The 14,681-nt window shown below is 44.9% G+C and overlaps 1 protein-coding gene across 1 annotated transcript in view; it reads left to right on the plus strand.

The window, feature by feature from the left end:
- Positions 1–14,681, plus strand: part of NARS1 (asparaginyl-tRNA synthetase 1) — a 34,518-nt gene that overhangs the window by 1,491 nt on the left and 18,346 nt on the right. The window contains exons 2-7 of the mRNA XM_079994909.1: positions 2,976–3,058; positions 3,406–3,471; positions 4,846–4,938; positions 6,032–6,121; positions 10,003–10,081; positions 12,015–12,085. Coding sequence (XP_079851035.1) covers positions 2,976–3,058; positions 3,406–3,471; positions 4,846–4,938; positions 6,032–6,121; positions 10,003–10,081; positions 12,015–12,085 — 482 coding nt within the window. The remainder of the gene's footprint in view (positions 1–2,975; positions 3,059–3,405; positions 3,472–4,845; positions 4,939–6,031; positions 6,122–10,002; positions 10,082–12,014; positions 12,086–14,681) is intronic.

Genomic DNA, 14,681 nt, shown 5'->3' on the forward strand with positions numbered 1-14,681 from the left:
TTGTTGGAAGGAGAAAAATAATAATTTGCTTAATAACAATTTAAACAATTTTATTTAACTAAAGCGATAACATTATAGCATATGTATCCATGTTGGTTAACTGATGTGGTTAAACTTTTTTTAAAAAAACAAAAACAAAAACTTAGACTGAGTTTTAGCACACATGAAAAACTTAAAACAAATCCTTATTTCCTGATGAATAGCTTTTGGACTATAATGTAACTTAAACAGAAAACTATCTTTAGAAAGATTTTTTTTCTCCAAAAGCATTTTGTTTTAAAAATCTGATTTAAATAATAACAATCCAATTTAAATATAATTTTTAAAATCATTGATTTTGATCCACACTGAAATTGTGTAAGGCAGAGCTTTGCGCTGCCACATTTTGTGGTAGGCCCTCGCTTGTCATTTTCGCAGCGAAGTGACTGGCCTTTTAGCCGCTTTGGGGTGACTGTCCCCCATTTTCAACTACAAATCCACAGACCACCTGAAGCAAGCTTGTGAGACACAGAATTGGAAGCCCTGCCTTAGGTAATGAGAAGAAATGTTATGGAATTAACTTGCCTCTCCTGCTCTGTAGGTTTGAGGCTGGCAGTGCACTTGGGGGGGGGGGATTAACTCTCCCCTCAATTGGCAGTGCTAAAGGAAGGTTTAGGGGGCGGTAGCTGCACCCCAAACCTGCACTGTGCTCTTGTTGAAACCCTAAAGCAGCAGCAGTTGATGTTGTTGAATTCCAAGTCCTATCATCTCTGATTGATGAAAGTCCAGCAAATCTGGAGGACACCATATTGATATCCGCTGCTCTCTCTCTCTCTATTTTTTAAAGAAATGTAAAACAAAGTGGTATAGATGCCTTTTTTGTTAGCATGTCCTGGGCATTCTCCATATCAGTAGAACATGGCTTTTAGTTTAAAGCAGATAACATTAATATTAATTTATTTCTATCCCACTTCCCCCCCTAACAGGGACTCAAGGTGGCTTATAGATAAAATAGGAATAATTGGGAAAAAAAATTGTCCAGTAGCACCTTAGAGACCAACGAAGTTTGTTCTGGGTATAAACTTTTGTGTGCATGAACACTTCTTCAGATAAATGTATGCATACGAACACTTATACCCAGAACATACTTAGTTGGTCTCTAAGGTGCTACTGGACAATATTTTTATTTATTTCGACTGCATCAGACCAACAGGGTTACCTACCTGAATCTAGAAGATAAAATAGAAACAGCTAAAGACAGAGGTAGGGACGCGGGTGGCGCTGTGGGTTAAACCACAGAGCCTAGGACTTGCCGATCAGAAGGTTGTGGTTTGAATCCCCGTGACGGGGTGAGCTCCTGTTGCTCGCTCCCTGCTCTTGCCAACCTAGCAGTTCGAAAGCACGTCAAAGTGCAAGTAGATAAATAGGTACCGCTCCGGCGGTCAAGGTAAACGGCGTTTCCGTACGCTGCTCTGGTTCGCCAGAAGCGGCTTAGTCATGCTGGTCACATGACCCGGAAGCTGTACGCCGGCTCCCTCGGCCAGTAAAGCGAGATGAGAGCCGCAACCCCAGAGTCGGCCATGACTGGACCTACTGTTCAGGGGTCCCTTTACCTTTACCTAAAGACAGAGGTGGAGGGGAAAACAAACAAATCATTATAGATAATGAAACCGAAACTGTACAGAGTCTTCTTTTTAGAGCCAAAAGGACATTGAAGTCTTTAATACTGGGCTTCTTTGGGAAGGATGGTACTGCAATAGAAAAGCTTGATTTTGGCCACAGCCGCCTGGTCTGCCTCACTTGGTGAGGGTCCTTGAAGAAGGGTCTTGGATGCCTTATTACAGGCGACAGCAACCTTTTTCAGCCATGGGCTGGTCCACCGTCCCTCAGACCATGTGGTGGGCCGGACTGTATTTTAAAGGGGGGAAAAAATGAACGAATTCCTATTCCCCACAAATAACCCAGAGATGCATTTTAAATGAAAGGACACATTCTTCTCCTGTAAAAACATGCTGATTCCTGGACCATCCATGGGCCGGAGTGAGAAGGCAATTGGGCCGCATCCGGTCCACAGGCCTTAGGTTACCGAAAGGTAAAGGAACCCCTGACCATTAGGGCCAGTCGTGACCGACTCTGGGGTTGCGACGCTCATCTCGCTTTACTGGCCGAGGGAGCTGGCATACAGCTTCCGGGTCATGTGGCCAGCATGACTAAGCCGCTTCTGGCGAACCAGAGCAGTGCGCAGAAACGCCGTTTACCTTCCCGCCAGAGTGGTACCTACTTATCTACTTGCACTTTGATGTGATTTCGAATTGCTAGCTTGGCAGGAGCTGGGACTGAACAACGGGAGCTCACCCCGTCGCGGGGATTCAAACCGCTGACCTTCTGATTGGCAAGCCCTAGGCTCTGTGGTTTAACCCACAGTGCCACCCGCGTCCCTAGGTTACCTACCCCTGCCTTATTATATGCTTCCTCCACACCTACCAACGCCATTCTGTTGTGTATGGGTGGAGCTGTTTGGGCTACTTAAGAGTTGTTGCTCAGAGAATGAGTTCATTGGTAGCCATTCCAAAGAGGAGATTAGTACCTTCTTCTCTGCATGCTCTCCTAGCCGAGTCTGATCCATCGACAGTCTCCATCTTTAAATGTTGGACTGCCAGCTCCCTTGAGCCCCATCCAACCTGGCCGGTGGTCGGCTGTGAAGGGAGCTGAGAGTCTTAGGGCCTCCAGAGCAGCATCAGAGGTTCCCCACCAGTTTTTAGAGGTAATAATAATAATAATAATAATAATAATAATAATAATAATTTATTTATTATACCCCGCCCAACTGGCTGGGTTTCCCCAGCCACACTGGGCGGCTTCCAACAGAATATTAAAATACAATAAGACTATTAAACATTATTGAGTGCAAAGCAACCGTTTTGTGTAAATGGATCTCTGTGTGAATGAATGTGTGCTATGTGTAAGACTCCTAATTTCCATGCCTGCTTTTACAGGAGAGGTCTATGTCTCTGATCGAGAGGGAAGTGATGTTACTGGAGACGGGTCACAGGAGAAGCCTTACAAAACAGCTCTGAAGGTACCTGACAAGCCCAGTTTAGCTTCTCCCATTTCCCCCCAGGAGTTCACATCCAAGGCCAGTCAGTGGGCTTATTCTGTGGTGGTTCCTGAGGTTACGGCAGCTGCAAAGTGCTTGGTGCAACAGTGCTTGCAGCAGTTTGCACAGTGTCTGTGATTGCCTGCCTTGTGCATCCTTAGCATTTGTCTGCACAATGGGGTTCCAAAGAGCATTCAGGGCAGCGTTCAAAATTTGCCAGGCGCATTTTGGGAGTTGGAGTCTGAAAGTGCACTGGCTGCCCCTGCTTTTAGAACTAGCTGTCTTAAAAATTAAAACAAAACTTATTCCATCCTTTTCTCTTTTTAAAGGCTTTGCTGTCTGCCGGAAAGGAGCCATTTCCTACGATCTACGTGGACTCGCAAAAAAAAGACGAGGTTGAGTATTGTGATGGTTCTAGGGGTTGCTCGTGCGTAAATCGGCTCCACACCTGGCTGGGTTGCCTGAGTGAACCTTTTCTGTCCGGACAGCCACTCACCCGTGGCTGACTCAATCGCTGGCAGAATCCGTCAGTGGGCGTTTCTTGAACTTCTTCCAGCAAAGAAGCTCTTTGACGCCTAATCTCCGCCTACTCTCCCTGCACGGAAGCCTCCTGCGCGGGGGGTGGGGGTGGGGGGGCTTGGGCAGCGGAGGACCTGTGCTCTCTTCGCTGGTCCCCGGCGAGGAGTCATGGAGCCACCTCGCCGATTCCCCCATCGGCCCCCCTTCTCCACTGGTGCTACGCTGATTTCCTTCCCCAGAAGATGGGCTGCTTCTCTCCCTCCCGGGACGCTCTCCGGAATCCCTCTGGAGCCCTCCCTCTCCCTCTGGCTCCGATGGCAGTTCCCTGACAAGTATTAATGGGTGTTTTTCTGCCGTTTCCACGGTGAAAGGATTTGGTTTCGATTGGCAGTAGATTCAGGACAGACAAAATATAGAGTCTGCACAACAACACATAAGAATTTGCAAGATGTAGTGATGGCACTCACTTAGTTAGCTTTAAAGGGGGATTAAACATATTGATGGAGGATTAATCAACGGTGACAAAAAGGTACCTGCGACAAAATGTTGCAGTGTGGAGTACTCTGTTCACTATACCAGTCAGCTAGCCACACCCTTTCCCTGAGACTCCATTATGTTATTTTCCTCCTCCTCCTGCTTTTGCTAATATATTGTGTTTCTGCAAAACTTTGGGGTTCTCTCAATCTTGCTGGATAACTCCTCTTGCCCCTGGATGGTGCAGTTTTGACAGTGTAAATAATAGCACTTATTTTCTGAACATTGGGGAAAGGGGATGATAGCTCTAACGAACCTTTGAGTCATCTGGCTGGCCACTAGACGGACCCTGGGGGAGAGCCAGTGTGGTGTAGTGGTTAAGAGCGGTATATTCGTAATCTGGGGAACTGGGTTTGCTTCTCCGCTCCTCCACATGCAGCTGCTGGGTGACCTTGGGCTAGTCACACTTCTCTGAAGTCTCTCAGCCCCACTCACCTCACAGGGTGTTTGTTGTGGGGGAGGAAGGGAAAGGAGATTGTTAGCTGCTTTGAGACTCCTTCGGGTAGTGATAAGGTGGGATATCAGATCCAAACTCCTCCTCCTCTTCCTCCTCCGCTTCCTCCTCCGCTTCTTCTTCCTCCTCCTCCTCCTCCTCCTCTTCTTCTTCTTCTTCTTCTTCTTCTTCTTCTTCTTCTTCTTCTTATGTTTTCATCGGAAAGCGAAAGCATAACTCTCTTAATTATGCTTTCGCTTTCTCTTCTTTTCATCTGCCCTAGAGATGGGATACCATTTCCAAGACCCAGTTGAAGAATGTCAAAAAGCTGTGGCACAGGGAACAACAAAAAGCTGAAGCGAGAGAAAAGAAAGAGGTAAGGTTTGCAAACGTTGCTCCTTTTTCTTGTGGCATCTTCAAGACTCCCAGTGGAGGTTTAACAATCCCCCCAGGGAATTCTGGGAACTGTAGCTCAAATGGGGCCTTAATCATAGAATAGAATCATAGAGTTGGAAGAGACCACAAGGGCCATGGAGTCCAACCCCCTGCCAAGCAGGAAACGCCATCAGAGCACTCCTGACATATGGTTGTCAAGCCTCTGCTTAAAGACCTCCAAAGAAGGAGACTCCACCACACTCCTTGGCAGCAAATTCCACTTACTGTCAGGAAGTTCTTCCTAATGTTTAGGTGGAATCTTCTTTCTTGTAGTTTGGAACCATTGCTCCGTGTCCGCTTCTCTGGAGCAGCAGAAAACAACCTTTCTCCCTCCTCTATGTGACATCCTTTTATATATTTGAACATGGCTATCATATCACCCCTTAACCTCCTCTTCTCCAGGCTAAACATGCCCCTTGAACTGTGGTGCCCAGAACTGGACACAGTACTCCAGGTGAGGTCTGACCAGAGCAGAATACAGTGGCACTATTACTTCCCTTGATCTAGATGCTATACTCCTATTGATGCAGCCCAGAATTGCATTGGCTTTTTTAGCTGCCGCGTCACACTGTTGGCTCATGTCAAGTTTGTGGTCAACCAAGACTCCTAGATCCTTTTCACATGTACTGCTCTCAAGCCAGGTGTCACCCATCTTGTATTTGTGCCTCTCATTTTTTTTTGCCCAAGTGCAATACTTTACATTTCTCCCTGTTAAAATTCATCTTGTTTGTTTTGGCCCAGTTCTCTAATCTGTCAAGGTCGTTTTGAAGTGTGATCCAGTCCTCTGGGGTGTTAGCCGCCCCTCCCAGTTTGGTGTCATCTGCAAATTTGATCAGGATGCCCTTGAGTCCATCATCCAAGTCATTGATAAAGATGTTGACTAAGACCGGGCCCAAGACAGAACCCTGTGGCACCCCACTAGTCACCCTTCTAATGCTAACATTCCCATTGGTTCTAGTGTTCCCAGATCACTCCCCACATGCTTGCGTTCAGAGTAGAGTCTCGACTAAACCACTCTTTAAAACAACCCGCAGGAAGAAGATCTCTTGCGCCGTGAAAAGAACTTGGAGGAAGCAAAGAAGATAATCATTAAGAATGACCCCAGTCTCCCAGAGCCCAAATGTGTGAGTAAAGCTTGAGTGCTTTTGCAGACAACCTTAACCAGCTCTTTTGAGGCTGTGAGGGGAGACCACTTGTAAATGACATACGCTGGGGGGTGTAGGCAATGTGGTTGCTTCCTTATATTGGTCTCCCAACTCATCCCATCATCCCTGGCCCATGGGATTGGGAGTCCAACAGTATATAAAAAAGAAAAAGGTAAAAGACACTTGGACAGTTAAAAAATAATAATAATAATTTATTATTTATACCCCGCCCATCTGGCTGGGCTTCCCCAACCACTCTGGGCGGCTTCCAACAAAATATTAAAATGCAGTAATGCATCAAACTCCCTGAAAAAGACCCTGATGCTGGGAAAGATGGAGGGCACAAGGAGAAGGGGACGACAGAGGACGAGATGGTTGGACAGTGTTCTCAAAGCATGAGTTTGACCAAACTGCGGGAGGCATTGGAAGACAGGAGTGCCTGGCGTGCTCTGGTCCATGGGGTCACGAAGAGTTGGACACGACTAAACGACTAACAACAAGAACAATGCATCAAACATTAAAAGCTTCCCTAAACAGGGCTTAAGTTCAGTCAAAGGCGACTGTGGGGTTGTGGCACTCATCTCGCTTTGACGCTGAGGGAGCCGGTGTTTGTCCATGGACAGCTTTCTGGATCATGTGGCCAGCATGACAAAACCGCTTCTGGTGCAACGGAACACCGTGACAGAAACAAAGAGTGCACGGAAATGCCGTTTACCTTCCTGCCTCAGCAGTATCTATTTATCTACTTGCACTGGTGTGCTATCGAACTGCTAGGTTGGCAGGAGCTGGGACAGAGCAACGGGAGCTCACTCAGTTGTGGGGATTTGAACCGCCGACCGTCTGATCAGCAAGCCCAAGATCTCAGTGGTTTAGACCACAGCGCCACCCACGTCCCTTGCCCAACAATGTAGCCCAGGTTCCACACCCCTGATTTAAAGCGATAGTAGGAGGTTCCAAACATTGAATGGGAATCTGTATTGTGCATGTTTATAGTCTAGCACATTCAAAATAAACTTAGCTCTCTTTTTTCGGTGTTAGAAACCCAAGTATTTCTAAACATCTGGATCATTAGACAAATGCATGGCAGATAAGCGTATATAACAATGGCTGCTAGCCACAGTGGCTATATTCCACCTCTGCTCTCAGTGTGCGTTTGAATACCAGATGCTGAGAATCATAGAACTGGAAGGGACCCCTAGGGGTCATCTAGTTGAACCCCCTGCAATGCAGGAATCACATTTGGGGAGAGGACTGTTGCACTTGGGTCCATAATAATAAATTTTATTTATACCCCGCCCTCCCCAGCCAAGACGGGCTCAGGGCAGCTAACACCAGCTATGTAAAGAATTGATTAAAATACAACTTAAAAACAAGATTAGAATACAACATTAAACTGCAGCCTCATTTCAGTAGAAACTCAAATCAAAAACGTTTTGGGGATGAAAACGTCAAATCTTCACCAAGGCCAACTATCCAGACTGGTCCTACGTGGGCCAGAAAAAAAGCCAGGGAAGTCCCCAAATAGGAGTTCCATTACAGAAGGAGAAAGGGAAAAGGAAAGAGGGGGAGGGGATCAAGTTGATTCCAAGCCAAAGGCCAGGCGGAACAACTCTGTCTTACAGACCCTGCAGATGTCAAACTATGTAAGCCTCTGGATCCATGCCTTAACGCAGATTAAAATCTCTGCTTCGTCCCAATCATGCCCTGAAATGGTAGGGGGGGAACCCTTCCCTGATCGTATGACTGGATGCTTAAAAGGCAACTATCTTCTTTGGCGATCACTCGTACCCGAGTAAGATTGTCTTCCATGAACATGGCTTTAACGAGTCCATAAGTGACTGTGGAGACCAGTTCTGGATCCACACGTCCTTCCACAGTGGGGCATAGGTTTCCGGGCGGGAGTTGATCGTGGTGAGGGTTTGCCAAGCGTGCCTTCCTCTTAGCGTGTTTCTCTCTTTTCTTCCTGAGTTCGAGCGTCTTCAAAGCCCCTGCCAGCTTTGGTAAAGGCTGTTCTCCAACTGGAGTGCTCGCAGGCCAGTGTTGCCCAGCTGTTGGTGCTTATACTACTTTTTTTAGATTTGCTGTGAGAGAGTCTTTAAACCTCTTTCGTTGACCACTAGCATTACACTTTCCATTTTTAAGTTCGGAATAGAGTAGCTGCTTTGGTGGACGATAAATCAGGCATCCGCACGACATGACCAGTCCAACGAAGTTGATGTTGAAGAATCATTGCTTTGACACTGGCGATCTCTGCTTCTTCCAGTACGCTGGCATTAGTTCGCCTGTCTTGCCAAGTGATGTGTTAAAATTTTATCAGCATGCTCCAACTTAGGCCGGAACTATCTGAGAGACTGCTTCCTTCCCTTCTTGGTTGTTAAAGTCAGCAGAAGGGGCCCTCATTGTCGTTCTGCTGCCATCAAGTTTTGGGGGGGATGGCATTCTCTGTGGCAACCCCTGAGTTGTAGAATTTCCTCCCCACAGAGGTGTTATACAGCTTTCGGTGAATGCTAAAAATGGAACTCTTCAGCCCCTGAAACATGCTTCTGTAATCTGTTTTAACTGTTGTTGATACCGAATTTCAAATTATTGTAACCCCACCCTGGAACCTGCTGGTGATTCAGGGTTTAAGAAATTTGATGATGGTGCTTTAGGGCTTTTCTGTCCAATAAGCATGCGTGGGGTTGCAGCCGCCATGTGTTAGCTGTGGAAAGTGACCTTGAGTGCTTGTGTCCAGGCAGGCTGCCAAATTTAGCTTGCAGAAATGCATGGAATTGGCTTCCCAGCTCACTGAATCGTTCCACCTCCTCTGGCAGGAGAATTGGATTGGAAAGAATATCTTTCCTTCCACCAAAAAGAGCAGATCAGGAAATCCATCTAGATTTTGACACATTTGAGGTTAGACTCAAACTACTGTATTTTTCGCTCCATAAGACACACTTTTTTTCCTCCTAAAAGGTAAGGGGAAACGTCTGTGCGTCTTATGGAGTGAATGCCTATGGATGGCGGGGGGATCCTGCTGCAGTCGAGAGCAGAGGATCCATGGTTCCCCTTCCTTCCCTCCTCCGTGGCTCACTTTGAAGCAGCAAAGCGGGAGAGGAGCTGCTTACACGGCTGTAAGTGGCTCCTGTCCGGTTGGCTGCTTTAAAGCAAGCGTGCTCTTTTCCTCCCTCCTCCCCACTTAGGTCGCTGAAAAGCAGCAAAGCGGGAGAGGAAAGGAACTGCTTACACGGCTGTAAGCTGCTCCTGTCCGGTTGGCTGCTTTAAAGCACATGGATCCTCAGGATTTTTGCATTGGGTCACCCCAAGTTCACCATCAGATCACATAGCATGTCCATGGCTACAGCCTGCACCAAAAAAATCACGCACCCACTGTTGCCTGGGGCTGCAATGGCGCAAAAACATGGTTACAAAGCACAGATCCACATGGATTCTCAGGGTTTTTGCATTGGGCTACCCCAAACTCACCCTCAAATCACATGTCTGCGGCCACAGCATGAACCACAAAAATCATACATCCACTGTTTCGTTCAGAATATTTTTTTTCTTGTTTTCCTCCTGTAAAAACTAGGTATGTCTTGTGGTTAGGTGCGTCTTATGGAGCGAAAAATACGGTATTTGCTCCTTGTCTTGTGACATAGATTGGTTGGTCCTGATACAACTGGCGAGACTTGGAGATTTTCTAATGTGTCTTGCTTTGCTTTTCATGCGTAAGGTATTGTAAACGGTATCTGAGGAAAAAAGCAACAACACTCAAGGAGAGTTTCTTTCGTATTCTTGATTCGGTGTTAGGCAAGCAATCTGTGTGTATATCTTGATAATATTTTCAAAGAAAAACAACTTACTCGGCTGCTTTCTAACAGGTGAAAATTCGTCACTTAGAGGCCCACAGAGGAGAGAGAGTCAAGGTCTTTGGCTGGGTCCACAGGCTGCGTAGACAAGGTGAGTGCCGTGTTAAAAGGAACCAGTTCTGTAAAGGGGGAACAACAAACTGCCCCTCAAAAGGACTGAAGCCTAGAAAATTTGTGAGAGAACCAGCATCGTTGCAAAACTTCCAAGTTGAAGCTTCCTTAGGGAAAGCCAGTTTAATTTAGTAGACTGACGTAGTTCGTAGTACGTATCTTATCAAAGCAGCCTATCTTTTGTTAAGACTTGGGCTGCTGTTTCAGAGCACTTTCCCCTCAGAAAATGACTTAGTTCTTACCTTGCATGCATTTGGTCACTGCACAGAATGTGATGCTCCTTTTTTATTTCATGGGCCTTTCAGCTCCGCTGTTTGCAAACTGAAACCAATAGTTCAGAGCTGCAGCTTTGCACCTCAGTTAGTTTAACTTCCTTGTGAGGGTGTAAAATCCCTGGTGAGCTCTGTAGTCCTTTGCATCTGTGCATGTAGGCTTATATTTATTGTGCATATTTTAAGTACAGTAATACTTTAACGGGGTTGCTGTATTGCATCTTGAATTATAGAAGTTTATATTTTTGTGTTTTTGTACTATGCAAACTGCTTAGAAGCTTATTTTGGCATTAAGTGATTAATAATAATAATAATAATAATAATAATAATAAATTTTATTTATACCCCGCCCTCCCCAGCCAAGGCTGGGCTTAGGGCGGCTAACAACCAATAATAATAATGAATACAACTTAAAAACCAGATTAAAATACAACATTAAAACAATAAAATGCAGCCTCGTCACAGGAGGAGAAAGGAAAAAAAGAAATGATTAATTATTTATTTATTACTTATAATAAATATAAGTGAGTGAGTGGGTATAATAAATAAATACTCTGAGTGGGCCACTCTGGGCTGCTTTCAACAGAATATTTAAAACACAATAAAACATCAAACATTAAAAACTTTCCTAAACAGGGCTGCCTTCAGATGTCTTCTAAAAGTCGAATAGTTGTTTATTTCCTTGATATCAGAAGGGAGGGTGTTCCACAGGGTGGGTGCCACTACCAAGTAGGCCCTCTGCCTGGTTCCCTGTAAACCTCACTTCTCGCAGTGAGGGAACCGCCAGAAGGCCCTTAGCGCTGGACCTCAGTGTCTCGGCAGAACGATGGGGGTGGAGACGCTCCTTCAGGTATACTGGGCCGAGGCCGTTTAGGGCTTTAAAGGTCAGCACCAACACTTTGAATTGTGCTCGGAAACATCCTGGGTGCCAGTGTAGGTCTTTCAGGACCGGTGTTAATATGGTCCCGGCGGCCGCCCCCAGTTACCAGTCTAGCTGCCGCATTCTGGTGATAACATAGTGATAATAGCAGGCTCCTTGACTTCACTTGTTTCTTAGAACACCCTGGAAGGCATTAGTTTAAAAAACAGCTTTTGAATGCATTTTAAACATGCAACAGCAGATGGAGCTGGAGAGCAAAAAAATAATTCTTTGCAATTTTTCGTAACCTTTTTTCTTTTGTTATAACAATTTAATTTCTGACTTATTTATAGTGGGGTTTTCCCTGTGTGTAGATTCATCCTTAGTTTCTCTCTTGCTTTCGATCTTCACACACTACATTTGACGAGTGTACAAGCTGTGTACACAGTAGGCGAGCTGCACAAATTAAGAAGTATAAACCCTTTTCCACACAAGCACTTGTACCTGTGTTCAGGATAATATGTGAACAAGCCTGTTCCCTCTTTCTCTCCATGCTTCTTTCACATGCAGTTCCAAGCTCTTCTCCACAAAATAAAATCATATATGTATTTAAAGTGTCGTGGGACTTCTCTCTTCCCCACCCCCTCTGGAAATATTGTATCTTCCCTGTTTTGTTTTTTAATAGTAAAATAGTTTTGATGGTTTGGGATGGAAGGGGATGAAGGATGCTTTTCAACGAAAGGAAATTTAAATTCTAACACCTAACGCTTCTTTTTTGCTAGGGAAGAACTTGATGTTTATTGTATTAAGAGACGGCACAGGATTCCTTCAATGCGTCTTATCAGACGAACTGGTAAGCTGCTTTGAAGTGTGTGTGTGTGCACATACACACACTCTCCTCACCCTTCTTTCTTCAAAACACACACACACACACACACACACACACACACACACACAAAACACCCCTTGCTTTTACTCTTCTTCCACTCCCAAACCGCCAGGGTCACACGTTAACAAAGAGAAAATACAGGACTTCCGGTCGGCGCCAGCGCTTAATGGCGGTCCGTGCCTCGAGCTCCGAGGCAGGACTGCTCCGTTAGTTCGGGTCTCACCCGCTACGGCAAGCGGGGGACCCCTAAAATCACAGGCGCGGAGCCTGTGAACAAAGGAGATTCGGTGGGCACCCTTTGCGCCCCCCGGTACTGTGAGGGAGCCTTTTTAAAGGCTTCTGAGCGGCATCGGGGTAAGCGCGGTGCTGAGAGTCGTCACCCAGCTAGCGGAGTGAAGCCGCGTCGCCATGAGCGGAGAGCGCCGATTCCTTCCTGCAATTGGAATTTGACCACAACACCCGTGAGTAAGATTGAAAAAGTAACGGGACATTAAAAAAAAAAAAAGAAAATTTGGCTGAAAACGGGAAAGGCAAAAATTAAGGAAGTCTGCCTCCCCGGAACTGCAGAAGAGATAAAGCAACGAAAATCAAGCTGCACTTAAAGGGAATCTTTCTAATTTTTTTAAGCTGTCAAACTGACATCGGACTTAAAACCTCCCCCCAGATTGGCAGGAGAAGGGGGGAAGGGATTGGAACGTTGTTAAACTGCTGGAAAATTAATGGAAAATTAAGACCTTCCATTGCCAAACCCCCTGGGGTCGGGCTGCCCAAACAAGACACCGGGACGTGGACTGTCAAACTTTGAGAAGTGGGGACTTGTTTGTAACAAAGTTACCGGACCTTAGACGTACTTTGTTGCATTTTGGCCACATAGAAAATAGAGACATTACAATTTGGATATTGGAAACTTCTGGCTACTGTTATACTTCCTTGCCTCTTTGTTTTCTTCTATCTTTGCCATTGGGATACAATTGAATGCTCCCTCTAGAGGGTTCTATGTGAAATTGTTGCACTTGAAAAAGTAACAGTGGGATTTTCCACCTGGGAATCAACTCTGTGAAAACGACCTTGAGGATATGAGTGCCCCTACAGAAGAGATAGTAACAAGGCAGAAAGCAAAACAATCTCACAAGAAAAGGGCCTCTATATCAGGAACTGCAGCGGTGCAGGAAAAAACACCAGCTTCTATGGATCCTATGACTCAGGCACTACTTAAAATAAATCAATCCCTGGAAGCATTGACAAAACTATCGACAGAGAATTCTAAAAAATTAACAGAGTTGACAACAAGGTTGGATGTGAATACAGCTAGTGTTACATCGAACACAGATTCTATAAATAGATTAATTCAGGAAAGTTCAGAAACACGAAAGATTGCAGAAAGTGCAAAAACAACGGCAGAAGAGACAAGGGAAAAATTTGGGCCTATTATTAAAAAAGTGAATGAGCATGATGCAGCCCTCTCCTTACTGGAACTTCAACGTAAAGAGAAGAATTTAAAATTTAGATTGGTGCCTGAAGGGGAAGGGGACAACCTTGTGAAATTTCTTACAGAGAACATCATAACTTTTTGGCAGGAGGAATGGGAGGAAGATGAGGAACTTGAGATAATATCAGCCTTTCGACTGGGTAGAAGGCAGGATAAAAAACCAAGGGACTGTCTAATTACACTGAGATCAAAAGAAGAAAGAGATAGAATATTGAATTTGCATTATCAAAAGGCATTGGTGATCCAAAATTGTCAGATACAGATTTTTAAGGACATTCCTAAATACATTTTAGAGGTGAGAACATATTACAAAAGTTTAGTAGACCTGCTGAAGAAAAACACTATACCATTCAGATGGGAGTTTCCACAAGGACTGTCCTTTAACTTCAAAGGAAGGAAGATTAAAATAAAAACAATTCAGGACAAAGAACAATTTCTGGAGAAGTACCTGGAGGATCTGCAGAAAGGAACCGTGGAGGAGAGGGAACCACCTGATATAGCAAATTTGTCATTTGGACTTCCACTACCACCATCGGAGGAAGAGCAGAAGCTTGGAGCAGTTGGAGGAACAGCTACCTAAATACAAAATGTCTCTGCAACTCCTTAGTTGGAACTGTAACGGTTTGAACCTTCCTCGGAAAAGAAGACAGGTTTTTCACATTCTGAAGAAAGAACAATTAGACATAATATGTTTGCAAGAAACCCATATTGCCAGGATACATAGGAAATTACTGATAAATAAGAGACTCGGTCAAGAATTTATCTCATCAGATAAAGTAAAGAAAAGAGGTGTGGTGATCTATGCAAAGGAAAAGTTGGCTCCAAAATTGATATTTAAAGATGAACAAGGAAGATACCTGGCAATTGAAATACAAATTCAAGGAGAAAAGATACTAATTGTGGGAGTTTATGCCCCAAATGAAGGGAAGGCTGAATTCTTTAGGAAGTTGCATGAGACATTAGTTGACTTTTTAGATTATAAAATCCTAATGATGGGAGATATGAATGGAGTTGTCTCAACAAACATGGATAAAGCACAGAGACAAGTGATCTCGAAAGAAGGGAGACTAC

Source organism: Podarcis cretensis (assembly GCF_951804945.1).
Source record: "Podarcis cretensis genome assembly, chromosome: 11".
Classification (NCBI taxonomy): Eukaryota; Metazoa; Chordata; class Lepidosauria; order Squamata; family Lacertidae; genus Podarcis; species Podarcis cretensis.